Source organism: Amphiprion ocellaris, chromosome 2 (genome assembly GCF_022539595.1).
Source record: "Amphiprion ocellaris isolate individual 3 ecotype Okinawa chromosome 2, ASM2253959v1, whole genome shotgun sequence".
NCBI lineage: Eukaryota > Metazoa > Chordata > Actinopteri > Pomacentridae > Amphiprion > Amphiprion ocellaris.
In genome coordinates, this window is record NC_072767.1 from 20,615,893 (window position 1) to 20,643,572 (window position 27,680).

General features: G+C 40.2%; 1 protein-coding gene across 4 annotated transcripts in view; it reads left to right on the forward strand.

Moving 5' to 3' along the window:
- The window catches only part of dnajc6 (DnaJ (Hsp40) homolog, subfamily C, member 6), a 49,004-nt gene extending 21,456 nt beyond the window's left edge, over positions 1–27,548 (forward strand). For 2 of the 4 annotated variants that reach the window (XM_055018267.1, XM_055018264.1), the window contains 17 exons: positions 7,957–8,006; positions 8,442–8,590; positions 10,215–10,337; positions 11,819–11,952; positions 12,772–12,966; positions 13,231–13,348; positions 14,149–14,228; positions 14,355–14,548; positions 15,705–15,731; positions 16,644–17,021; positions 18,354–18,497; positions 19,278–19,379; positions 19,486–19,623; positions 19,704–20,039; positions 20,548–20,696; positions 21,098–21,274; positions 24,816–27,548. In XM_055018267.1, coding sequence (XP_054874242.1) covers positions 7,957–8,006; positions 8,442–8,590; positions 10,215–10,337; positions 11,819–11,952; positions 12,772–12,966; positions 13,231–13,348; positions 14,149–14,228; positions 14,355–14,548; positions 15,705–15,731; positions 16,644–17,021; positions 18,354–18,497; positions 19,278–19,379; positions 19,486–19,623; positions 19,704–20,039; positions 20,548–20,696; positions 21,098–21,274; positions 24,816–24,917 — 2,596 coding nt within the window. In that variant the 3' untranslated portion in view covers positions 24,918–27,548. The remainder of the gene's footprint in view (positions 1–7,956; positions 8,007–8,441; positions 8,591–10,214; positions 10,338–11,818; positions 11,953–12,771; positions 12,967–13,230; positions 13,349–14,148; positions 14,229–14,354; positions 14,549–15,704; positions 15,732–16,643; positions 17,022–18,353; positions 18,498–19,277; positions 19,380–19,485; positions 19,624–19,703; positions 20,040–20,547; positions 20,697–21,097; positions 21,275–24,815) is intronic. The other 2 variants (XM_055018266.1, XM_023290512.3) reach the window with 2 other exon arrangements.
- Positions 27,549–27,680: the final 132 nt, after the last annotated feature.

A 27,680-nucleotide genomic window follows, 5' to 3' on the forward strand; every position in this document is an offset into this window, starting at 1 on the left:
AAATGCCATATAGGGCATGTTAACAAGGTAAAAACTCATTTTTCCCAGGGTCTTTAAATCTGTCTCTGAGGTCAGTGTGTTGCAGTGTAACCATCATTTGGTCTTCTGTTACCTCTTCTCCTGATTGTCACTCTCAACTTTAAGTTATCAATAATGAAGCAGAGGAGCTATTAAAAAGAAAAGAAGAAACTGTGAAATTTGGAGAGAAGCATGGAGGGAATGTAGAGAGCCCAAATCCAATATCCAATGGGATCTAACCCACTTACACTGTGTTTGTTAGAGTGTGTGTGTGTATGTGTGTGAGTAGTCACCAGAGACTCCGTTCGAGCACCTCTCTAATGATGTAATCTGGCCTAAAATGGCTCTTATGCTCTTGATGTTTACTCTGTAGTAGGAGAACATAAACATCAGGCACTGTGGTGGTGGAGATGCCCTCAGTCTGTGTGTAAGAGCACTGCAGGAAGCTAAACACCGCTCCATCTGGAGCTGAAGACAGCAGCTGACCTTTAAAGTTTTACTGAAAGAACGGCATAATACAAGTTAAATTAAATGGAAATGAGAAAAAAAAATGCAGTACTAATTTCAAGAGTCAGACCAAATGGAATGAATTAGTGCTGCAACAAGGAGCATAAACTAACTGTCAGATTAGCTGCATTCTCCCTCTTGCCAGAAAGAAACAAATTATCATTAGTGAACATCAGCATTAAGTCGTTGTGGAAAGCACAGCATAATTAATCTACTGAGCCTACTCAAGGTTAAATGATTACCAGCCTGGCGATTACTGGATTTGATATTCAGTTCCATTTATCAGTGTCATTATTTATTTTTTTCACAAAACATGCGAAAAATATGCTGCTGTAGCTCTGATGCAGCTGCGTCCCTCTGTCTGTAGTCACTCTGTGGTCTTGACCATTGTCCCTGATTGGTTGCACTTCACCCTAGGGTCATTCCACCTTAATTCACGAAATTAAAAAAATAAGTTCTCGCCTGACCTGCTCTTGTATTATTGCTACTAACTTTCCCAACACAGTGTTTCTATGAGACTCTTTGCTAATAAGTTTATAGTGAATTAAAACAGATCTTGATAAAGAGATCAAAAACAAGTAAAAATATATACACCATTTACACGTGACTGCTGGTACCACTTTTCATAAATTTGTTGAAGCACTACAAGTTGGAAAACCATGATTTTTCTTTTAGCTCAGTATCAATATTACATAGCGCTTCCATTTGGGACTGCTGTTGGAGTGGTTTTACCAATCATACCTGCTCAATGCATGTTTATATATGGGTCAAATATGGGTTAACAATAAAGGTTTTATGGTTGGAAAAATATAATAAACATTGACATTTTTTTAACCAAATTTGCATCATCATATAAGTGGTTTGTATCATTCTATCAAAGCAGGGTTGTATCATTGAAGACCATATGTTCATATCAATGAGCATGCTGAATTTCAGGACTGTAGCCAGATTATTTCACAAGTTATGGCACTTCAAATATTGATCCACAGAATGGCGCCAAGAAAACTCTGCAAACATCAACACGAACCCATCCTCCCCTCTTTAAGAATTTTTAACTCAAAAACTAATGTTACCTGTGACCCCAGATTTTAACATGGTCAACTCAAACAATATTCACCACGTTAAAAAAAAATCTATCAAATTGAAGAAGATCGGGCTGTGACCTCTCATTTCTCCTCACCACTTTTCACTGGACACTTTCATGCTACACATTACACTATACTGTTTTCTTTATGTGCATTTTGCTTTAATTTAACCATGCTAGTGTAACATTGCAGCACATGCTGTCCCACTCTTGTTTGTGTTGACATTATGTCACAGTTTACGTCCATCATATGGAGGATTAAGGGGAAAACACAACCATTGATTAGTATCAGCTATCCTGTATTAATTTACAGGTCAAATGCGGTTTAATTTTTTGTTCCTTTGTTCATACTTACTTTTTTTTTGTTCCTTTGCTCTGACTCACCATGCAAGATTACTGTTTGGGTGTAGGCCGGCCCAGCACTTCCTGGATTTATGATGTCAGAGTGACATCACTGGGCCAGACCAAGTGGAGTTTTTTTTTTTTTTTTCCTTTTTGATGAATATTTATTTTGTATTAAAAGTATTGATTTTACATGTTTAGCTTTCAGGGAGGCATTTAGAAATGCCTACAGGCTTGTAGGCTGTACAATAGGGCTGTTTAAAGATTTGTTTGCATTCAGGTTATAGGATAGGTCACCATGCTGTATGATGGCAGAGCTGAAGTGAGTAGGTGTGAATTCAGCACCTATATAAGGGGTAGAGAGTTTGCAGCCTTGAGGGAGGCATGAGGCACTGCTGCAAAAATATGACTGTTTTTCAGTAGCTATGGGTTATTTTATTTTGTTTGTCACTTTAAGTCTCACATTAATGCACAGGCACTGTAAAGTAAAACCTTCACCTTTTTTCCCACAACAGAAGTCTGTCTGCCTGTCACCTTCCTTGACCTTTTGGCCAGACTACCCTACACAGGCGTTGGTTTTCAATGAATTAAGGTGGAATGACCCTGCTAACCTATCAGCACAGAAGAATACATGCTGAAAAATGATCTTTAATTAAATGTGTAAAACCTAAATGAGCAAAGGCATTTCAAGCTGTTTGATGTTGTTTGAAAAGAACTTCTGATTTGGCCTGGAATTAGAGCAAATTATTCCAACATAAAGTTGGTGTTGGAAATATTCTTTGCATTATGTGCAAATTACCTGCTAATCTTTCCTTTGTAATTCCAGTGGTCTGACAGAGAACTAGACTCCCTGGTTCTGTTTTCAGGCTTTAGAAAATGTAGCCTATTATAGGAGACTTAAGCCAATCAGTGGTCTTCAACCGGAGCAGGTGAGAGAGTATAAATAGCAAGTGAACAGTGAAGGTGCTGTAGATTAGAGGGTGAGTGGGGTTTGATTCATGTGAGAAGCCACGAATAAATGTTAGCTTTTAGCTTGATTATTATTACATGTGCATATGCCCATGATAGTCTGGTATGGGAGGAGCTGAGGACAGAGAGAGAAGAGCTGCCAGAGGGGGGCTGTATTTTAAATTTTTCCCTGCCTTCCCTAGCTTTAATGGTAAATATTATATAGATTTGTACAATAGATAAATTTAGACATCAAACTATCATTAGTTTGATCTAAGGCTATCTTTGTGCTCACTAAATGCTTACAAGCTTGTTTGCTTGCTTACAGCTACAACTGTATGACATAACCAAACTTTATAATCTTTTACTTTCTCTGTGTAGCTAGACACCACTTACAAAGATGTCTATAAAGATGAACCACAACATCTTTGGTTTCCTTTGCTTTGATTTTCTATATTAACACTACTGTAGGCTGCACAGTGGCGTAGTGGTTAGCACTTTTGCCTTGTAGCTAGAAGAATCCCGGTTCGTGTCCCGGCCTTTCCGGGATCTCTCTGCATGGAGTTGGCATGTTCTCCCTGTTCATGCGTGGGTTTTCTCCAGGTATTTCGGCTTCCTCCCACAGTCCTAAGCTATGCCGAGGTTAATTGATTATTCTAAATTGCCCGTAGGTGTGAATGCGAGAGTGTGATTGTTTGTCTGTATATGTAGCCATATAACAGACTGGTGACCTGTCCAGGATGTTCCCTGCCTTCACCCCAAGTCAGCTCGGATAGACTCCAGTCCCCCCGCAACACTAATGAGGATTAAGCAGTGTATAGATAATGGATGGATGGATGGAACACTAATGTGGTGTTGTTGTTTGATTGTTCATCTGTTTGTTTGCATTTTTTTGCTGATTATCTTTGAATAGCCACAAACAAATTCCATAAATATAAGCCAAACTCTAGCAAGAGTATTTGAGATTGTTTCAACTAGCAGACTATCATTGTATTCAATTTCATTCATTCATTTTCATTTCAGGCTACATAATTTCATGATTTGATAAGTTAGAATGGGCGTGCCATTACTGATTCTTTTGAAAATGAAAAACAGTATAGAGAAAAGCTGGAGATGATTATTACTTAAAAGTAATTTAGAATTGATTTTTCAAATGTAATGTGTCGGTTAATCAACATCAGGAGATTATTGTGTTTTTAAAAAATATCTGCCACACTTCTCAGTGAAATCTAGACAAACACCTTGTCAACAACAATTCTAGCATTAAATTATACAGCTGAAATGTCGATAGGTCCTCATTGTATGAACTGTATCCAATATAAATTACATTTTAAAACTGATTTCCTTAGAAAAAAGGAAATGATCCAGTGTCTGCTTAGCCCTTCTGTACAATTCTGTCCTTCAACTCATTTCATTCTATTTCCCACACTTTGCAGTACATTTTAATTGGCCGCAACTCTATCCTCAAGAGATCAGGGGCACTGCTCATTTGCATACTCTATGGCTATTGGCCATGAGCATTTAAACCTGACACCTGACCTGCTTTTCTCCTCTAACAGCCAACTAGCTATTTCAGGACAGAAGCAGGTAAAACCACAGATTTACACAGCACATTGCCAAGATCCTGGAGAAATCTCGCTTGTCTAGTTTAGACAGTGTGGAAAATAAATGTAATTTCAACATTACTTATTTTTGCAACACAAAAAGCAGTAGTTGTTGTAGCAATGTCTCAGTTAAGTTCAGAAAAAATATATTGGCTATAAAAATTAATTTTTTGAGTATAATTACATCTTAGAAACACCTTTTATGTTACTTTTTGACACTTTGCGTCTGTCAAACTGAGATCAACACAGAATTGGATCAAAAAAAGAAGCCTGATTTGTGGTCACATGACTTCATTATGGAGTACTTACAAACTCCTGTCTCTCTGATGGATTTAACTCAGGTTGTTTGTCTGTCATCTTTGCTGTCATCTGCTTTTTCCAGGCTATACCACACAAACTGTCAAGTTTTGCAGAGATGCCAGAATCGCACATTCACTCAAAACATTGTATTTTGTGTCATTTGAAAGTTTAAAGAAAACCTCGTGGCACTATTATCCTTCTCCTGGTCTTTAGCAGACTAGTTGAGGAGCATTACATAACCAGGTCTAGGATTGCATCAGGCCCATATGGCACTCCTCCATGACCACACAGAGATGACTGTCCCAGATCGGCCTAGCTTGCGGGATTTTCACAGCAGGCAACAAGTCAACTCAATTTGATACACGTTAGCCTATTAATGTGTTTTGCATTTGCAAGTGCCGTACAGGGAGCTGAGCTGTCCTCCGCTGCTCTCAGTTACGAGAAGCAAGTCGTTATTTGTGAGTCATTTCTCCAAAATACATCCCTCTCCAGCCCCACCTGCTTCACAGTGCTTCCGTCACACTGTTTTCCATCACTTGCATGCTGCAGTAGTACTTGTATGTGTGTGCACTGCAGCTGCTCCCACTGTTTAAAAAAAAATCTCCATATGGAATTGCTAAATTTGGCAATGAAAGGCAATGCTGTTCAATTGAAGAATTCACATATGGTATCCTTTTGATCCCGGGCAGTTCAGCCTAGAGTGGTGAGCCCAAAAAAGATAACTTCCCCACAGTCAGACACATGGAAGCTTCTGCTCTAAAGCCTGTTGAGTCCAATCACTTGGATATGCATGTCATGCAGTACAGCCTGGTGCACCAACAGTGAGAGGCAGAGATGTACAGTTGTGCTCATAAGTTTACATACCCTGGCAGAATTTATGATTTCTTGGCCATTTTTCAGAGAATATGAATGATAACACAAAAACCTTTCTTTCACTCATGGTTAGTGTTGTGCTATAGTGTTTGACTATCAAACAACTGTGTTTATTCTTTTGAAATTATAATGACAATAGAAAGTACCCAAATGGCCCTGATCAAAAGTTTACACACCCTGGAGGTTTGGCCTGATAACATGCACACAAGTTGACACAAACAGGTTTGAATGGCTACTAAAGGTAACCATCCTCACCTGTGATCTATTTGCTTGTAATCAGTGTGTGTGTATAAAAGGTCAGTGAGTTGCTGGGCTGTTGACAGGCCCTTCATCTTTCATCCAGTGCTGCATTGACGTTTCTGGCTTCTAAATCATGGGGAAAGCAAAAGAATTGTCAAAGGATCTGTGGGAAAAGGTAATTGAACTGTATAAAACAGGAAAGGGATATAAAAAGATATCCAAGGATCTGAAAATGCCTATCAGCAGTGTTCAAACATTAATTAAGAAGTGGAAACTGAGGGGTTCTGCTGAAACCAAACTACGGTCAGGTAGACCAACAAAAATTTCAGCCACAGCTGCCAGAAAAATTGCTTGGGATGCAAAGAAAAACCCACAAATAAGTTCAGCTGAAATACAGGAGTCTCTGAAAAAAACTGGTGTGGCTGTTTCAAGATGCACAATAAGGAGGCACTTGAACAAAAATGGGCTCCATGGTCGAGTCGCCAGAAGAAAGCCGTTACTACGCAAATGCCACAAAGCATCACGCTTACAATATGCCAAACAGCACAGAGACAAGCCTCAAAACTTCTGGAACAAAGTCATTTGGAGTGATGAGACCAAAATTGAACTTTTTGGCCACAACCATAAACGTTACATTTGGAGAGGAGTAAACAAGGCCTATAATGAGAAGTACACAATCCCTACTGTGAAACACGGAGGTGGATCTCTGATGTTTTGGGGATGTGTGAGCTACAGAGGCACAGGAAACAAGATGAATGCAGCATGTTATCAGAAAATACTGGAGGAAAACTTGCACTCATCAGCCCGAAAGCTGTGCATGGGACATCCTTGGACGTTCCAACATGACAACGATCCAAAACACAAGGCCAAGTCTACCTGTCAGTGGTTACAACAGAATAAAGTAAAGGTTCTGGAGTGGCCATCTCAGTCTCCTGACCTCAATATCATTGAGCCACTCTGGGGAGATCTCAAATGTGCAGTTCATGCAAGGCAGCCCAAGAATTTACAGGAGCTGGAGGCTTTTTGCCAAGAAGAATGGGCAGCTTTACCATCTGACAAAATAAAGACCCTCATCTACAACTATCACAAAAAACTTCAAGCTGTCATTGATGTTAAAGTGGGGAATACACGGTTTTAAGAACTGGGGTATGTAAACTTTTGATCAGGGTCATTTGAGTAGTTTCTGTTGTCAGTATGATTTAAAAAGAGTAAATACAGTTGTTTGATAATAAATGGCTTCACCCAACCACCTACCATGCGTGAAAGAAAAGTTTCTGTGTTATCATTCATATTCTCTGAAAAATGACCAAGAAATCATAAAGTCTGCCAGGATATGTAAACTTATGAGCACAACTGTACATCAACTTTTTGGATGCTGGATACTCAAACAAGGGGCTGCACAGTGGCGTAGTGGTTAGCACTTTCGCCTTGCAGCAAGAAGGTCCCTGGTTCGCGTCCCGGCTTTCCCGGGATCTTTCTGCATGGAGTTTGCATGTTCTCCCTGTGCATGCGTGGGTTCTCTCCGGGTACTCCGGCTTCCTCCCACAGTCCAAAAATATGCTGAGGTTAATTGATTATTCTAAATTGCCCGTAGGTGTGAATGTGAGAGTGCTTGTTTGTCTATATGTGTAGCCCTGCGACAGACTGGCGACCTGTCCAGGGTGTCCCCTGCCTTCGCCCAAGTCAGCTGGGATAGGCTCCAGCCCCCCCCGCGACCCTAGTGAGGATTAAGCGGTGTATAGATAATGGATGGATGGATGATACTCAAACATTGATCCTCTCTTTTCAGTGATTTGAGGTTTTTCAAGGATGAGGCATCATTTGACCTTCCTTAATGGGAGTGCATGGAAACAGTCAACATCTTGCAAAGGCACCTCATATCTTAAAAAACATACCTCAGGAACACAAAAGTGGGGTGCTTTTGGTGGATTTCTCAAAACTGTGTAAATTTCCAACTCTTGTTGAGGTGTTTGTAATGTCACAGCTTTGAAATGTGATCTTTTTATATTACTGAATGACAGAACTGTATTTCTGTTACAGGTACACCAAAGGGGAGCTGGACATTGCCTACATAACATCACGGATAATAGGTAAACACTTACCATTGTTGCTAATGGACTTAGAACTTATGTATATGGATGGACTATATGATAAATAAATGTTTGGTTCACAATACTAAAATCACACACTGAAAAAAAAACTAGACTTTAATTGAGATTGTATCACCCTGTAAAATATTGAGATGAACAGGCCTCTGCATCCTGATAGTGTTTTATTCTGAAGAGCGTGGAGCAGCAGTGTGTCCTTTAGAGGATGCAGTCAGCCGGACATTTGTCCCCTGAAGGCATTATATCCCGTCATGCCGCTGCTGATAGTCATGCTTCAATGTAGACCTACTCCTCACATTTCAATTTTAAAAATAACCATTTGGCAGACCTGTGGTCCACTGTAGATAAAGATATTGTCAGAGCGTCTACAACATGAAACTCCACCCAACATCTCATGCACAATGTTGTTTTTTCCAGTGATGACCTACCCAGCGGAGTCAGTGCAGATCGGCTACCAGAACCACGTCGAGGACATCCGCTCCTTCCTCGACAGTCGCCATGCAGACCACTATACTGTCTTCAACCTATCACAGCGCAACTACCGTGGCGCCAAATTCTCCAACAGAGTGAGTGTGACTGTACATCATGAAGCTACAGATGAAACCATTAGAGATTGATTAGTTTGTATTGGTTGTTAGTGGTTGCTGCACCATATTCACTGCCTTCATTCCAACAATGTTAGAGTGAAATGTGAGGACATATGTACAGCTTGTTGCTATATGCAGCCATAAACTGTTGCAACATGGAGGATAGATAGATAGATAGATAGATAGATAGATAGATAGATAGATAGATAGATAGATAGATAGATACTTTATTAATCCCATGGGAAGTTTAAGGTGAAGCCTCTAATTAGCTTTCTCAATCTGGCCCATCATTGCTTATTTCTCCTCTATCATGAACCTATACTAGCTACTTTTTGTCCACTTGGGAGCAAGATGTCAAATGACAAACCCACAGAGAATTAATTAGCCAATGCTATGGTTCTAATAAGCTCTTTCCGTCCTTAAGTCTTTAGCAGATATTTTTTTCTGTCTATATAAATACTGGACATTGAGTTTTTGGTATGACCTACTGGGAGACAACCATATAGACCAGAAAACTAATATGAATTGAGATCAATTCAATTCAAAAAACTTTATTTGTCCCCAAGGGGAAATTAAAAAGGGCATACAAGTAGCATAAGAAGGACAACCAAGCAAGACGCACAATTGCACACAAAAAGACAAAACAACATTAAAAAGAACATTGTAATTTTAAAGTGCTTTTTTTGTTCCTCATGTATGGCACAGTAAAGTGCTCTTAAATACTATGTTAAAAGAATGTGTGCGCTAAAATAAATGAAAAGTCTCTAACCCCACAGAATCCCCAATTCACAAAAGCTTCGTTCCGTTCAATGATTGTGTGAATGAACCGTGAACTGTCAGGAAATTTGGAGTTTTTGGGAAGCAATGTAGCATGACAGTTATTCCACAAACAGTGCATCTTTTATGCACTTCACCACAGCAACAAGCACTTGTGACCAGAAGAGTCTAAAATAAAAAGTACAACTTGTGAGTCACTGAGCCGTGTGTTCCAGCTACATTTACATTCAGAAAATAAAGTCTGAATGCTCCTTGTATTCTCTCTTATTATGCTTTTGTGATTATGACTGTCCTCAGCATGGGGTCCATAGCTCATTGCATTCAGCTCTTCTGCGCAGCTGGATTCGGGTTCAAGTCCAGGCACATGTGGAAGCTCTCTAGATAAAAGACTGCCACCCTCCGGCAGATACTTCCAAAAATGCTGAGGAGTCAAGCTGCGGAGTTAACATGGCCAAGATGGCCCCCTGTCTGCTTGTGGAAGTTGCTGTGCCTTAGCAGATGACTCATCATGGCAACTGGTGTGCTGTGTTGCTCTGTTGCTGCAGTGCTGTTACTAACCTCAACCTCTCCTTTTTGCTCCCCTCCTGGTTTTTGGTCTTTTTTTTTTTCTTTCTTTTTTGCTTTTCCAATTTTTCCTCTGTTTTCCAACCATTTCCTCGCCTCTCTTCTCCCTTCTCTCTCTGCTTTTCTTTGCCTGTTCCGTGTTTACTTCGTTTGCTTTTTGCCTCGAATCTGCTCCTTTTTCTCTGTCTATATATCTACCTGCTTATCTGTCTCTCCCGGCTTCCTCCTTCCTCCTCTTATTTCGTCATTCACTACTTTCCAGGTCTCAGAGTGTAACTGGCCATCACGCCAAGCTCCCAGCCTCCACAACCTGTTTGCTGTGTGCAAGAACATGCACAACTGGCTCAAACAGAATCCCAAGAATGTGTGTGTCATCACCTGCTCGGTAAGAAGACACTTTCATGGAGTCCATCACATTCAGCACCATCCTCCTTCACATTTCCATTTATTGCCTTGGTTCTCATCAATTCTAGCATTGCCAGTTTTCCAAAAGGTATTTGGAGCTGTAGGCAGCTCGTGTAACCTTTTCTTGATTACCTTGTTTTGCCATGAAAACATAAAAATGCACTTTTAATGTGGAGGGACTTGTTTTGTTTGTCCCACAACACATCCACAGATTTTTGGGGATGTTTTTTTTGTACCATGACCCACTTTTCAGTCCAGGCTCAGGATCAAAAATATGCTGCCAGAAGACAAAGTGAATCATACTGAGTGTCAAAGTGAACAGTGACTCATTTCACATTTTATTGCCAACATTGGTTTGTCAGTTTGGCTTGTGCATCAAATACTGATCTCCACTAAAAGAGATTTTTACACTGAATGAATCATGATGATTGTACTTAAACAGTTCAAAAAAATGACACATTTAGTGTTTGTGTAACAAACTGTCACTGTCTTTTTTTTTCTAAATACACCACATTAACATTCGCAAAGGGAACTTCCCACTTTCCATCAAAAAAAGGCTGCAATACCACACAGACCAGGAATCTGCTCCTCCTCTCCACCAACTGTTGCCATTCCTGGATGCAGGAGTGTTAGTCTTTCTTGTTTCCAAACACAGTAAACCACAGCGTGGAGCCTGTCAAACTGCTTGTATTGTTTCTGTTAAGTTCCTATCATTCCTGTCACTTTCTCCGCCTTCTGTTGCTGCTTCGCAGTCGGTATCGAAAGGAGAATTAAGTGTTTGACAAAGCAGATGATGAGAGTTTTTCAGTGAAAGTGTGGATCACGTTTTCGTGTGCTGGTTGTAGAAATGCACAGACTGTCAGACGAAAGCACTTTTAGTTCAAACATGGCTAAAACCTCGACATACTGTGTATCACAAATGTTTTGAAATCCAACTACCACCAAAGTATTTAACAAAACTGGGTTTTCTGTTTGTTCTACATCAGTGACAGCAATACTGTACACTGGCATGTGGTGGAGCATGTTATTGCCAAGTCGCTGTGGTTTGGCTGTGGCCTGGCAACCTGCTCCTTGTATAATCTCCACCAAACGGTTCCTTTTTAAATTCACTGTTCCAGATCACAAGAATGTTTTTTTCTGCCTGCAACCTGAAATGAACTCACAGTAACTTTGCAGCTGTGAATAAATCCAGGGAGCCAAAATAATTCTCCACTGTTAATTACATTTGTTTGTTGCACATGAGTTTGAGTCATCTGGGATGTTTTTCATCTTTTATACTCTTCGAACTTTGAGCTGTGATATAAAGAAAATGAAATGGCTTTTCTTCAGCGCTTTGAAAATTTCCAAGAAGTTAATGTAATCAAGCATGCTGACCCCAAAAAGTGCATTATTGAAGCTGAAGTATAATAATCATGCAGCGTTTTGTAAGACGCCTCAGAGCCTCCCTGACTGTGTTCTCAGGATGGTCGTGCTCCCTCCGGTGTTTTGGTCTGTGCCATGTTCTGCTTCTGCCACCTCTTCAGCAACCCAGTTCCTGCCATGCAGCTGCTCAGCGCCAAGAGACCAGGTTCTGGCCTCTGGCCTTCACACCGCAGGTTTGCATCCCTGAACATGAGTGTATATGAGTGAGACAGAAGGAGAAAAAGCAGAAAGGAATGAGACAGCTTTTAGATGCCTTCTCTTTTCCCGTGTTTCTCTGATGTTTAGTCTCATTTTCAATAAGGATCAAAAAACAACATTTATTCTATGCAGAGGTTCTATTTATGTACAGTTGTTTCACCAATATGTAGCTATGTAATTGTACATTCACAATCAAATTACAAGTCTTACTCAGCATGGATATTTTACATTGGGATTACCCATCTTCTACAAAAAAAAAGTCAACGCTTGGTGAGGTTAAGAGCTAATTCACTCTTTCAAAAACCACAGTTAGTTTCTGTTCTCTAATCTCCCAACTTAGAGGACAGAATGTTTTTCTTATCTAATTCTGCTCACTTTCAGATCATATAATGTTATAGGTTGATGTTCTGATATGTTGAGCAGCCAGCAGTCATCAGCTTCCTCAGATTAAACATGAATTTCCTGCTTCCGAGCTGGCAGAACCTCAAGGTTGGACCTTTTATTACCTCGCCAGCCTGTACTTGGAGTGTTTATCAATCCATGCTTCTGGAAGATTCTCATCATGAGTCAGAGCTTTAATGCAAGTTGACTGAGAGTTTATGGGAATGGAATTAATGGCATCATTCTAGACAGGCCTTTATCTACTTTAATGGCTCAGTAGTTTGATGCAGCTATTGATGCTGTGAAGTCTACAATAAGCTCCTGCTGCAGAATGGCTAATGGTAGATTTGTAGGCTTATTGCAAATTCAAGGATATGCATAATCAGATTTTGACTTTCCTGTGCTGCATGCAGGTACATAGGCTATGTGTGTAGCATGGTATCAGAGAAGCCCAGCCTACCCCACTCTAAGCCCCTGGTGATCAAAGGACTCACTATGAGTCCGGTCCCTTGCTTCAACAAGCAGCGCAGCGGATGTCGGCCCTTCTGTGATGTCCTCATCGGAGAAACCAAGATCTTCACCACTGCACAGGAGTACGAGAGGATGAGGTGAGAAACATCAGGGAGAGTTGCTAACAAACATGATCATAGCATTGAAATTAGTTGATGACGAGGCATCGTTTATAACATCACAGAGAGGAAAGACAACATAGTACAGCACATCTATACTGCACAGCGGATCTTATTTAAAGTGTAAAATTCTCAAAAATTTGATGCACAGTGTAGTATAAATTAAGTATGATCAAGTCTCACTGCACTGTTTAATTTTTACCCCTTTAATTCCATTCTCCATGTTTGTTTCTTCTGTCTCAGAGAGCACAGGCTCCAGGAGGGGAAGGTCGGCTTCCCTCTGGGTGTGAGCGTTCAAGGAGATGTTGTGGTTTCCGTCTACCACATGAGGTCGACCATTGGAGGACGTCTGCAGGCCAAGGTACGCTCAACTCACTGTCGCACTCCTGTGTCCAGCAGAATCTGGTTTAGTACTAGTTCCTCAGATAAAGTCAACATTTCAGGCAGACTTAACAGCACTAAGACACTGAGAGAAGGATCCTGGTGGAACTGTCAGCTGCTGAACCATTTCAGGATGCGGCTGCACCTTAGCTGAATGTTTGTACAGCTTTTGTCAGGAGACAAAAAGTAACATGAAGTAGGAGATAGATGGTTTTTAATTTCCGTATAGGCTTAGTTTATGGAAATATGCCACTTGGGACAGCATTTCTTTTGGTTATGATTATTGTTCTCTAAGATGCATATGGGTGTACCTGTATCTGTTCATTATCTTGGAATCAAAGGCTTTTAATGTAAAATCTGATTGATCATTTGACTAGACTTAAAATTGTGTTTGGGTAAATGGGTTTAAGTGGCCTTGTTTAGAGCCTTCTCTTCATGCTTGAATTGAGCAGTTCTGGGTCATTTGTAGTGTCCCAGCAATGCCTCATTGCATCCATTTTCACCTGACTGTTTACCTGATATTTGTTGTATTTTATTTTAGAGCTTCTAGTGTTCAGAGTTGTTTTTGCTGAAGGACTGTGTAATTTTGCAATTTTGAAAAATGTAATACAAATAAGTTAATATAAAATGATGGATTAAGTGGTATCATGGGATAAAATGTATAAAACCCAGACCCAAAATCTTAATGATCAAGATGTCATTTTTACTAGTTGTAATACAGTGACTACTGTGTGGGATACAATACAATATGGTGAAATTCCCCTTTTGTCCTGCTGTTAGGTGTCCAACACTCAGATCTTCCAAATCCAGTTCCACACAGGCTTCATCGCTCCTGGAACCACCATGTTAAAGTTTAACAAGTAAGAACATTTCGTTGGTTTAACTGCTTTAAAGAGAACAACAACCATGTTATATATTAGAGACAATCACTTCCACGTCTTACAAACACACATTTTCTTTGTCGCAAACCTTCATTTACCTCTCAGACCGGAGCTCGATGCCTGTGACTCTCCTGAGAAGTATCCCCAGCTGTTCCATGTGATACTGGATATAGAAGTAGAAGGTGTGGACAAGCAGAAAGACCTGACGCCACCGTGGGAGCAGTTCCCCTGTAAAGACCTGAGTCCCAACGTGCTCTTCTCCTGCCACCAGGAACACCAGGACGCACTGGCTATTGCTGGTACTATGGGGGTATTGGGGCAGACAAACATACTGCAGATCACACTCTATGTGGAAACATGAACAACTAAGAGGAGTTCAGAACTAGTGATCAATTAACTTTTGAGTATTTTTGTCAAATGGGGTTTCTTTCATCAGTTTTTCTGAATATCTCAATCACCATACCTGGATTTTTTTGTCTATATATAGCCCTATTGGTATCCAAAGCTTTAATTCTTTCTTTGTAAATAAAAATGAACCAGAAATCATAACTCTGACAACAAAGCTGGTTAGTTAGCCTCTAATTTGGTACTTCGGAGTAAAGTTAAGGGAAGCTTAACTTACAGTACAGAGTGACCAATTGTCTGTTTTTTAAACTTGCTGTTGGTGTTGGTCATTATAGGCAATGCTCTTACTCCTAGTGACAGTTTTTAAACCAACCTTCAAATTTGTGAAAGAAAATTTTGTTTTTAGTTTTTCCAAACAAGAAATGGTGGTGTTAACATGTTTTCTCCACATATATGCCAGATTGCAACTGGTCCAGATCTAAAACTACTATATTTAGACTTCACCCAGACAAGCCAAACACTCAAAAATCTCAATACTGCCTTCTTTAAAGTAGAATAAATTTTTTTACAAATCTGCAACTGTATTCCAAAGAGATTGTCTGGGGTGAGCTAGTCCAGATTTGTCTATATGTAGTGGTTTTGAATCTGATGTTTTCACAGATTTAAAGGTGGCCTTTAAACAGTGCTGAGGTATTAACTACTATGGAACCTATGTATGAAATAATGTGTAATGTGTAATTTGAGAATGAGCATTTCTGTATTGCTTACGTTCTATGTTTTCCAACTAATCACGAGGCTTAATTAACCCTTAATTTAACTTCTATCCCTAAACTAACCTCACACAAGTTTAACCCTGTACCTGAATGTGGGCTAAAAATGACTCAGTGTAAAAATCGGACTGGTTCTCCCAAAAATCGCAAAGCAAGTCAACAATTTCATCCAGACACGCATAGTCAAACTGTCCATGCACACACTTACATTGTACTCAAATTCATATGCATGAATGGGTGAGCTGGAAAATATCGCAGTCAGGAAAACAGAGTATATGCACAAACACATGCAGACACAAAAGTAGTAAAACTAATGTTGATTCACTTTTGTCCCTGCAAGATGAGATGGAGGGCTTGGACCTGGAGGGTAAGACTGTAGAGGAGATCACAGACCTGTTAGAGGAAACATACAGTGACTTAAGTAACCAGGGCTTACTTCAATTCAATCATATTGTAGCTGGAAACAAAAAGTATGAAATGAAAATATTGACAAAAGCATCTTCTGTTATCGTAAAATCCATTTGGCTTTTCCCATGTGTGATTGGAATTGATTGAATTGAAATGAACCCATCCTTGAATGCAGTGATATGTCATTTTGGTAGAAATTTTCACTGTGCCCTTGGCATAAATACCCGCCCTCTGAAGATCTGAACAGATTAACACCAAGTAATTCCCTTGACACGCATCCCCTAATGTGTGACAGCAACAAATGCATATTTCTCTGTATCCAGACAGAAGTAGCAAAAAAAAAAAAGAAAGCCAGAGAAATAGCTGAAGAAAGCAAAAAGGAAAACCTGTGCAACTATAAACAAATGCTAGTTTTACATTTTCTACCAAAGTGAAATATTGCTCCAGATTCATACAAGCTGAACTGGATTGCCCTTTTGTACATTCCGTTGCTTCTTTAAATGCAGATAAGGTATATTTTATTGATTGGATTCTTGTAAATAGACATTTATCACATTTTAGACATTTCCAATTAGCTAAGAGCAGCAAGCAGCTGGAATTTATTAGCAGACTGTGACTAAGTGTGCAGCCTTATAGTACAAAGTAGCAGGAGAACAGTCAGTGCTTGTAGCAGTGATAACCTGCCTATTTCCCCATTTTTCTCTACTTTGCTCTTGTCCCTTTTTCTTGTAGACTACTCTGTGTTTCTGTCTGCCTTCTACCCAATTAATTCCATGTGTCTGCTTTGTTTTGTCTACTGTTTGCTGCTTTGTTCAATTTGGATGCTTTTTTCTCCTGACTGCCTCTCTCTTTTCTTTTCTTTTCTTTGCAGAGCCAAGCAGGCCCCATGGAGGTCCAGATGGTCGGGGTCACGGCGAGGAGAGCGAGCCCTCGGACGATGAGATGCTCTCTCTCTCCAGTCAGCGAAGCAATGCCAGCGCGGCCCCCCAGAAACCCGACCCCCCGGCCCCGACGCCCGCCGCCCCAGCACCCGCTGAGGAAGTGGATCTTCTCGGCCTGGATGGGGAGGAGATCAAGCGTCCGTGCTCCTCGTCTCAGCCCCCACCCACAACAGCTGCAACCACTGACCTCCTCGGGGACTTGTTCGGGGCCCCGCCTCAGCCAACCAGTGGACCCTCATCCGCCCAGTCCACCCCGCACAAAGTAGCCCCCAACACTGCCTCGCCGTGTCCCTCCCCTGCTCCACCAGGTGAGAAATTCAAAAGTACATTCGATTCGAAACGCAACCTAAAAACAGACTTCAAATGTGTACAAAGACAGTGTAGACTGATATCAACATGATAGTTCAATAGTCTGACAACTCAAGGGAACTGGATGTTTTTCTGGCTTTTGCAGTTGCATCTCTCAGGTTTCACTAGAGGATATACATTTGACTTTTTTCAAATCTTCAAGAGAGCATAAGTGGACGTAAAGCTGTCACACACTGCTCATCAAAGCAAAAATACATTAAAATCTATATTGTAAATACAATATGGTGAAAACATACTACACACAAATTCTAAACTAGGCGACAAAACCTGTGTCGCTGTAAAATACTTGCTTACAAAAGACTGTAAGGAAGTTAGTTAATGGTAGGAACACTGTGGGTGTGTGGTCAGGCACAACAAAACATCAGGAAACAAGTAACAACACACAGGTGGTAGCTGGTGTATGCAGTGGAATTTAGTTTTTATCCTGACAGTAAATACAAACAGTACACATTGTCAATACACATTCCACATAATTAACAAGAATCAAACATCCATTGATATCAGAACTGACAGAATATACAACAGCTATTGTCATTCTACCATGAATGTAAATATTGCAAGCAAATCAAAATAATTCACAATTTCACCCAAGTAAACAGTTGTTCGACAGGTTCTCTGCAGGTAAGCGTAAGGGTTTATACCTGAAATCGATCATATACAAGGCCTATAAAAAACATTCACCCCTCTTGGAAATTTTACCCTTTTATTGCTTTTCAACACTGAACCATAATCAATTTAATTTCACTTTTTTTGCCAAGAATTTACCAAAAAATGACTTCCTTATGTCAGACTGAAAATTGACTTCTACCAAGTAATTTCAATTAATTAAAAAAATATAAAACGTGCAGTTAGAGACTGCAAAAGTTTTACCTCCTTTTAAGTCTGTAGTTAGTAGATGTACCTTTGGATGTAGTCACAGTCGCAATTTAGAAAACATAAAAAATAATCTCAATATTTCAGTATGGTTTAAAAAGATGTATGGTCATTTGGAGACTTCACAATACAATCATGCAAAACAATCCTTGCAGATTACTGTATAAAGGCAACTTGTGAAATAAAAATGCTTGACATTAATATATTTTAACTTCATCTCAGTGCAGTAGTTTTCTTTCTGGCACATGGAAAATCTGACATATTATACAGATTTATTAGAACAAATCCAATGACACTATATATTTTGCAATGTACAAGTGGTGAAGACACAATTTACTCAAAAAAATCCATCCTGCCGTACAAGATAATGACACTGTTGGGTGTTTTATTTCCCTCAGCATTCGATCCCTTTGGTGCGGGGCCCATGCCTAAGCCTCAGGACATGATGGGTTCTTTCCTCGGACCAGGTAACATGGGCCAGTCAGATCCTTTCCTGCATGCTGCTCGCTCACCGTCACCCACCCTGCAGCCCACAGGCCTCGGTAAGGCATGCTTCTGCTGCTCTGCTGCACTTTGTCTCACAACACCTTTCTGGATGTAATAAAAGCATTTCGACAGTCTGACCTAAATCAGGGTAAGGCATGTCATATAGTATTTGCAAGTCTGTCTTAACACGTAGCCATACACCGTGATTGTCTCTTTGCATCTGTGCTCATGTTGAAACTACCATCTGAACCGGAATTTTTTTTATTTTTTTTAGACTGCTACTGGACTTTTTTAGCTTTGCTTCACCAACTGTTTACTTAGATACTCACTTTTAAAGCGATGACTTTTTTATATGGCTGCTGTAATGTATGCTTTGCAATATGTAAGTTTGCATGCTATATGTTAAGTATTTACAGCTCATCTGGTTACTCCTGCATCAAGACTTCACAGCTTGATATTTCAACACCAGCACAAGCCATTCCACATCCATCATTTTCACTGGTTGCAGCCAATATTTAACTTCAAATAGTGCAAGACAAATCTTCTACTTCTACTCAATCTATATTGTTAACATATACCTAACCAAATTGACAATATTGCTTGTACAAAGAAACGTGAGCCCCGCATGGCTTTATGAATTCATAGAGGACGTTTCAGACTACTGTGAACACTGTCTAGGTGACAATATTAGCTCCAACATTGGTTTCAAGAGCTGATAGTTAAATCTAGCACCTCGAAAGGTTTAGCCCTGATATTACAGGTTATGTAGGTTCATGTGAGTCAGCTCACTTTCCCTGTGTTCTCTGTCTGTGACCAACCTTTACGTGCTTGGACAGGTCGGAGTTCCCCCGTCCCGCCCTCCACTCCAACCGTCAACATTCAGCAGCAAAACGCCATGGGAGGATGGGACTGGAACAGACCTGCCACCACAAGCACAGGTACCGCCAACCACACACACTCACACTTACACAGCGAATACACAAGCACGACATGCTCATCTAGTACTTCAATCTGTGCTTCATTACCATGTCTTGGTCCAATCAGGAGGAGGCTTTGGCGTGGGCAGTCGGTCAGCCACTACCAGCCCCACAGGCTCAGTCCACAGCACCCCCACCCACCAGACCAAGCCAAACACCCTGGATCCATTTGCTGACATTGGCAACCTCGGGGGAAGCCTTGGAGGTCAGAAACTTCAATTTTCCTGCGTCTTTGTCATTTTTTCCCACCGCCTCTTCCACTAAAATTGTTGTTGTTTTCGTCAGGAGGTTCTGGCTTCTCCAGCAAACCCACCACACCTACTGGAACAACTCCCTCCTTCCCTCCAATGGGATCCCCATCGCGGCCGCCACCCTCTCCCCAGCACGCAGGAGGGTGGCAGCCCCAGGCAGGAGCCAGCTTCCCCTCATGGCAGCCCGGTGCCGGCAGCGGTGGAGGATGGCAATCCCAAGGGCAGGGTCCCACTCCGCAGCCAAAGCCCAGCCCCAGCCACACCCCCATGCCCCACACATCGCCCCAAAACCGACCCAACTATAATGTCAGCTTCTCTGCAATGGGGGGAGGCTCACCCAGTGCAGGGGGCAAACCACAGGCTGCAATGGGTGAGCGCAAGATGTGGAGTAACATTGAGGTTATGCGCCAAGTTGTGAATTTCATCATTTGCGGTGTGTTAGATGTAATGCAGGTGGCACTAAAGCGACAGGATTCATTTAAAAGACTTAATTGAAAGAATTGAACAGTTTCTCCAACAAAATCCCAAATTTCTGTTATTATTATTGTCAAACCATCCTTAAATTATAAGAAAATGTGAGGATTGTGAAGGTGACTACTGGAATTAGTGGAGTTTTTGTTTTATTATCATTGCAGGTTTAAGAAAATAGTGGAATCCTTTCTTTTGCAAACATTTAGAGAGACAGAGCAGAGATGTAACACTTGGATGGCTCAATTTGTAACACATTGCCATTTTTATGCTGCCGGCACATTCATTCATCAATGTGAACTGATCTGTCACTTGTTCTCAGTACATTGCATCTAATTGTATAATGATAAGTGACTGAGCAGCCTAAAAAATATGTTTTCTGTCTTTGTGTTTGTGTGCCTCTCTGCCAGGTTCCAAGCCTAAAGCCTCACATGCCAACTTTGATGACCTGCTATCTGGTCAGGGCTTTGCAGGGACCAAAGAGAAGAAAGGGCCCAGGACTATAGCAGAGATGAGGAAGGAGGAGATGGCCAAAGAGATGGACCCTGAGAAACTAAAGGCAGGGACTGTTTTTCTGATACCAATGAAAATAATGTGTGTTTTCTTGCCCCGTAACTTTTGCACCCCTCCGCCTGGGTAGAATTAGGCTTTTGTAGCATCTCTCTGAGTGGTTGTCATCTGTGTTTATCCAGTGTAGCTTAACAGAAGCAGTTCAGTGATTCCCAAAAGTAGGATAGTGTACTCAAAACCTTTGGCTGTTAAAGCCTTTCTGTTTATTCCAAAATTAATGAAGCGACCAATGTAGGTCTCCCATGACCAAACTTTGGTTCATCTAATTACTCCTTTAAAGCCATTTCACCGGAGCCAAAATGACTGAAAGCATTTATGCTAATAATTGTTTAAAATCTGGTCCTCACTTGCTAATGGTTCCCCGTCTCTGCCTCCCCCTCTGTGTCCCAGATTCTGGACTGGATTGAGGGGAAGGAGCGTAACATCCGTGCCCTGCTGTCCACCATGCACACTGTGCTGTGGGAGGGGGAGACGCGCTGGAAGCCTGTGGGCATGGCTGACCTGGTTACTCCAGAACAGGTCAAGAAGGTCTACCGCAAAGCAGTCCTGGTCGTTCACCCAGATAAGGTGAGACACATAATGACTTGATGAACGGAGACTTTACATTCTGAACCCCAAGCAGATTTTGGGCATGTTTTTGGTTTTTTTTGCTCCTGTCACATTTTTACTTAGTGGAAGCTGATTTTTCACTGCGATGTAAATCCTTGCACCTCTATGGAAACAGAGCCGCGATGGCTAGACAAAGGGAGAATTCAAAAAATTGCTCCTGTGCACTAATGAAAAGTTATAATACCATAAATTATTTTTAAAAGGGAAAGAAAAAATTAAAGTTGAATCTGTTTTTATTTAAAAAAAAAAAAAAAAAAAAAACAGTTTAACAAACTGGAATCAACATGTTCACCATTTTTTTTCTAGTGCTCACAAGTGTTGTATCATACTATAGATATTTTACTAATCGCATATTTTTTTAAAGATATATTTTTTTGGCCTTTTTTTTAGCAAGGAGAGAGACAGCAAAGTGGGGAGAGGAATGGGGGAAGACCTGCAGCAAAGGGCCATGAGCTGGATTTGAACTCATGACCGCTGTATCAGGTCTATAGTCTCTGTTTATGGGTCAACTGCTTAACTTGTTGAGCGACAGAGGTGCTCTACTAATCATATTTTTAATTTCTTTCCATACTTGTGTCCTCCCTGTTCTGTTCTGGCAGTTCAGCCCACTTCAACTGGAAAGTCCCTGTATTTTTGACACTTTACTGTTGGTCACAACTGAGTCAGTAAATGCTTCATGGTTGCATATTTTACTTTATTTTATTTTATTGCAGAATCTGGTTGGTGTAATCAGTTTATTTTATTCATTTTTTCGATGAGACATGTAGAATGAAGTGATCCCAATTTCAGCAAAAGGTCAATTCCATGCCAATTAACCCAGATTTCAGAACTTTTCCCAGTTCATGTCATGTATTTTTTTTAAGTAAAAACATGCACAAACGTCTGCCTAAAACATGGAACCTTGCAAAATCCTACAGTTTATCCTCAAATACTTTTTGAGTTGTGAATTTTTGAAAACAGACCCTCAGTGTTAAATCTTAACAGTTCAGCATTTCTTTTAAAACATCTTTAAAGCCTCAACAATTGTTTATTTTTAATAGGATTTGGCAGATAATAAATAATAAAAATCTATAATTTAACATTTAAAAAAAAAAAATCTCCACTAATATTCACTCAGTTCCAACCAATTTTTTTTGTTGCGAGTAAAAACAACTTTTTTTTTGTCATATCAAAATGTCATTTGGTTCAGACTCACAGCAGCCAGCTGTTAATTATTTATAAATGCACCATGTGCTACCATATTCTGTTTTTTTCTTCATTTTAGTATTAATAGTATTTAGTATTACTATGGATAGTAGTATAAATAAGCTGTAACAGTTTATTTGTGTGTGCAAAGGTTTGCAACAAAGGGAGTTTTTCTCTCCTGCAAAAAAAACTCGGGTCTTTCTGACTTTTCTTCTGTTACTTATCTATCTCAACATTTAATACATTTGCATAACACCTGTCTAGCTGCTAGCTTTGTACGCTCTCAAAGAAAAAATGAGCAGATTCCTTGCAGTTTCCTCATTGCCTCTACTTGTAGATTTGAGGTAACAGTTGGTTTTAAGGCTTTTTAGGAGAGAGGCCCTAAAGAGACAGGAGCTGAAATAGACCATGTTAGACGGAGGGTGAGAAGATGTGCTGGAGCAGACAATGTTTCAGAACATTTAAGCAAGTAAACATACTCTAGTAGATCCCAAAATAAATTAGAAATCTGAAAATGTGGTCAATATGGGCTCTTTAACTAATGTTGAACTAGAAATTTTTTACACATATACAAATAGAAAGTGAGACAAATATAAAGAAAGACAATAACTCAGTGAAAATAATTATCACTTCAATAATGTGACAATTTAGTAGTCTAAAAATGGGACAAATAATACAGTCAAATACAAAATGGTTACCTTGTGAATTAACAGTATTACTAGGGGATTAATTATATCATCAACTGCTTTATATTCAGAGCCACTGAACCTCTGAGACAGTTCCTCCCTGCTAAAAGAAAGTCCAAAGTCAACTGTTTTTTTAAAGCCAGTAATTTAACAGAGGGGTGTTCAGTCAAGATAAGAACGAGAGCTTTACCAATTTAATTAGCTGTAACTTCTATTATATGGGTCAGATTAACTGTGTAAAAAAGAAGAGGACCAAGTACAGTTTAAATCCCTGAGATATCTGAAACTGAAGAGAAGCTTTCTCCCTTGTAATCCACTGGAAGACAGTAGTACGGAATGTTCCCTCACACTCATTAAAAACATATAAGAGAGGAGATGGACCAGCTTACAGTCTCCACACTGCTGAGGGGCAGAATCCAGAGTTCAATATTGGCTTGTTAGGATCCCATTTAATTGTATGACTGCAGTCTGATTGTCCCACAAGTGTCTCGCACTCATTCTCAAGACACAAGGGAACAATAGAAGAATGAGCAATATGGGGTTTTGAGACATCTGTAGCCATCTGCATGTTCTCTATTAACGGCTAAGTGTCCTCATTATGACATTTTGAGAATAGGACTGAGACGAGCGAATACAGAGCATAAACTTAAAATACCTTAACTCAGTTTTCAGTCCAAGCAAAATAAGTGATTTTCATTTAAATATTTTACAACAGATGCCACAAAGAACAAGTACAACAAAGGGTTTAAGGAAAGAGAGACACATCCATCCATCCATCCATCCAATGTCTATACACTGCTTAATCCTCATTAGGGTCACGGGGGGCTGGAGTCTATCCCAGCTGACTTAGGGTGAAGGCAGGGGACACCTGGACAGGTCACCAGTCTATCACAGAGCTACACAAAGAGACAAACAATCACGCCTACGGACAATGTAGAGTTACCAATCAATGTCAGTGTGTTTTTGGACAGTGGGAGGAAGCTGGAGTACCCAGAGAAAGCCCACATATGCACAGGGAGAACATGCAGACTCCATGCAGAAAGATTCCCGGCCCAGACCGGGATGTGAACCGGGGATCTTCTAGTTGTGAGGTGACGGTGCTAAACACCGAGCCACTGTGCAGCCTCAAGAGCTACACAATAAAACACAGAGCATGTAGAGGCTTTTTTCACTGAACACAAATGTGTGTTTTACAGTTTAAATTATCTCAGCTTTCATTTGAGAATCCATTGTGTGAATTCTTGTACTTGTTGTTTTCAGTTCTGTTGGCTGTCTTGACTACACCCTCTGTGTCACCTACCTGTTTCTGTCCAGGTGCAGGTGTCACCCGTTGGTCATTGCTGTTGTGTGCCAACATGCTTCTCGGTTGACCTCAATCTTAATATTAATCAACACTGAATTGCTCAAGAAGAGACATGCTGCTGTTGCATTTGCTAACTTGTTGATTTAAGGGCATGATTTGACTTGTACAATTTCAGGTTGCAGTCAAAGCAGGTGTTTTTTTGTTGTTGTTTTTTTTGCTAGAAGCAAAACACTACTCTGCCAATTTGGAAATGCCAGTGATGTCTGAAAGTGATTTCCTTCTGGGTTTTAGCTGCTGTGCTTCTTCTCTCTCTCTTCCTTCACAGGCAACAGGACAACCATATGAACAATATGCCAAGATGATTTTCATGGAACTAAATGATGCCTGGTCAGAATTTGAAAGCCAAGGACAAAAACCTCTCTATTAAACACAGAGTGAGAGGAGGTGAGCGAGGAGAGGACGTCCCTGCCGATTCTGCCGTCTATTTCTGAAAGTGTTACCACCTCTGGTCAGCATACTGCAGCCGCATCCTACAACATCTGCCTTTATACCTGTGCTTTGACTCGAGCTTCTCTCCCTGCCACAAACACCCACAAACATCAGTGATGACAAAATACTCCAGAACTGTACCCAGAATAACAGTGTAACTGAACAAATGACTCCCTGTAGCTCTAGTGTACCTGCTGTATGTATGTGGTGCAACTCTGTCCGTCCTAGTTGAGAGTTCTGAGTTCCAAACCAACCCACCCAATCAAAGTCAGGACGTCTTGGGAAACAGAGACCTGTTTGATTCTGAGGAGACAGATCAAAAGAGGGCAGAAAAAAGCACATCAGGGAGTAAACTGAGCAGGCGTTTAACAGACTGCTGAGGTTCAGGGTAGTCTGAAAGGCACAACAAGCGTTTTACAGCATTTAAGCCATTTTCAAAATAGATTTTTCTTTGCACAGTGTGCGAATCCATGATCAGTTCTGTCATATCAGAAGTTTTTCATACAGTTGAATGTTCCTAGTAATGAGAATTAAAACAGCCGCATCAAGTTACTGTACCCTGAAGCGACAATTAGCTGAAGCTCAGCCTGTATTTCATCAAAATAGGCTGCTAGGAGGTACAAATTAACTATTTATCTGATTTAGAAAGTGCAATTGTTGATTTTGACAGAATAGCTTTCATATCCATTAGAATGTAGTCTGCTGAGGATAACTGAAAATGCAAAACTGCATTACATTTCAAAAAAGCAATAAAATGCTTTTTACAAGAAGGAAAAAAACAACAAAAATCCATCTCCTGACCCAATATTTGTGTGACAGATGAAACAAAACGGTGTTGTTCTGTAGGAATCCTTGGTGTGTCTGATATAATCAAGCCTTGTGTGTGTCCACGTCTGTTAGGAACTGAGGATTGTATATTTTAGGATTAGCACATGTACAGTTCCTTACATGAAGCACCTCGAGGCCTCATGCATACTCACTCATACGGTAACTGAAGTATTTTTGCAAGGAAGCTCGGTGAAAGCACAAACTGACAACTTTATTTGGTGCAGCTTTGAAAGAAAGTCGTTATTTATTTATTAGCTCGTTTTTCATTTTCAGACCTGCTGCATTTTGGCATTCAGTGAGACGTTGATGAAAAAAGGTTCAGGACTTTGGGGCCATTATGTTTAAACACAAAGTCACTACAATGCAATAAGAAATTTGAGTTGACTTCACAGATCTCGCATGTGACTCTTTCATATCTTTGCTGATCCCATGTACAGTGTATGTGCTGATATCACAATGGTTTCATCAAAATTTTGATTTACAACATGTTTTCCTTTTGATTACTTGATTTATTTTGTTTACTTTTGTGAGACATTCCTGTCACTGCATTGAGATTTTTTTTTATGATCAGCATGCAGCTTTTGGACATGTAATCCCGGCACCATTTCATATCAGCAGTAAGGTGCAGCACTCGTGGCTCAAAGTTTTTCAAGAGCAGGTGCTGTTTCTAACAGTTTAAATCCAACCTAACAGATGTGAACATAAATCTCTCGTCATATAATTTCATTGATGTGGTGTAATTCTTCCTAAGTATGATGATTTCTTTCTGCATTGGATCGATGTTGAAGGGAAACTTACTCATCAACTGTTTCCTTGTGTAAAAAGTATTTAATAATCCTCTCACAGGATGAAGTCCTGAGGAAAACATATGCAAAAACCAAAAGTATATATAAAATAATTATCAATTTCTTTGAGAGGTTTGAGATTTTCACAGGATGCTAATAAGATCATTATTAAACCCATTTTATTCTGCTTAAAAATAATTTACTACATACAAGCTGAGCAGACTATTTGCCTTCACATGTGTACAAACTGTTTCAGTTTTTTTACAAAGTTGCCGTTTCCATGCTCTCACTCACGGCAAGATGAACGATGATACTTTCATTTTTTCTGTTTGGCATCCAACTGTCTTTTCCCCTCACTGGAGTTCTTCCTCCCTGCGTGCTTTCCAGTTTGTTCACCTGCATTATGGATGTTGACTGAACTCTGACCAGCGTAAGAAAAGAGTGTGTGACTGCTGTAAAGCGCTCTTTCTTCAGGACACACAACAAAACTGGAGAAAATTTGTGTCTCGATTGAAATGGGTCCCTGAGCAAGACACTGGGGTCTCAGGCTGGAAACACTGAATCTTGTGACAGCAGCTTTTTTTTTTTGGTTCAGTGACTTAAGAGATATGAGAAGTGTGTAGTATCATGCGTTTATGCTCTATTTACACTGAGGACCTACATGTGAAGTAACCCTCATAAGCTCCCTCGCTGACTGAATCTGCAACCTTACGGCTATGTTAAAAAGCTAACCTCTATATTGTAGTTAATGGATGTGTGTTGTTTGAAGTTGTACGTATGAAAGTGATCAGATTTGGATACGGAGTACTGTATGTTATGTGTTTGCCTGTCGGCTGTTCAAGTATTACTAAATTGTGTACAAATTCCGTTCATGTGTTTCTTTTCAGTCCTGTTTACCATTACAGGATGTATATAAGAATCAAGTGCAGTGCACAACAATAAACCGTAAACAGAGATCAGAATGGGTGAAATGAATTTCTCAGATTTCATGTGTCTCTTGATGTGTTTCTCCTTGTGAACACTAGAGGGAAGCAGCACATAACACATATATTGAAATACTGATCGCTGGAGTTTAGTACAGCGCACTC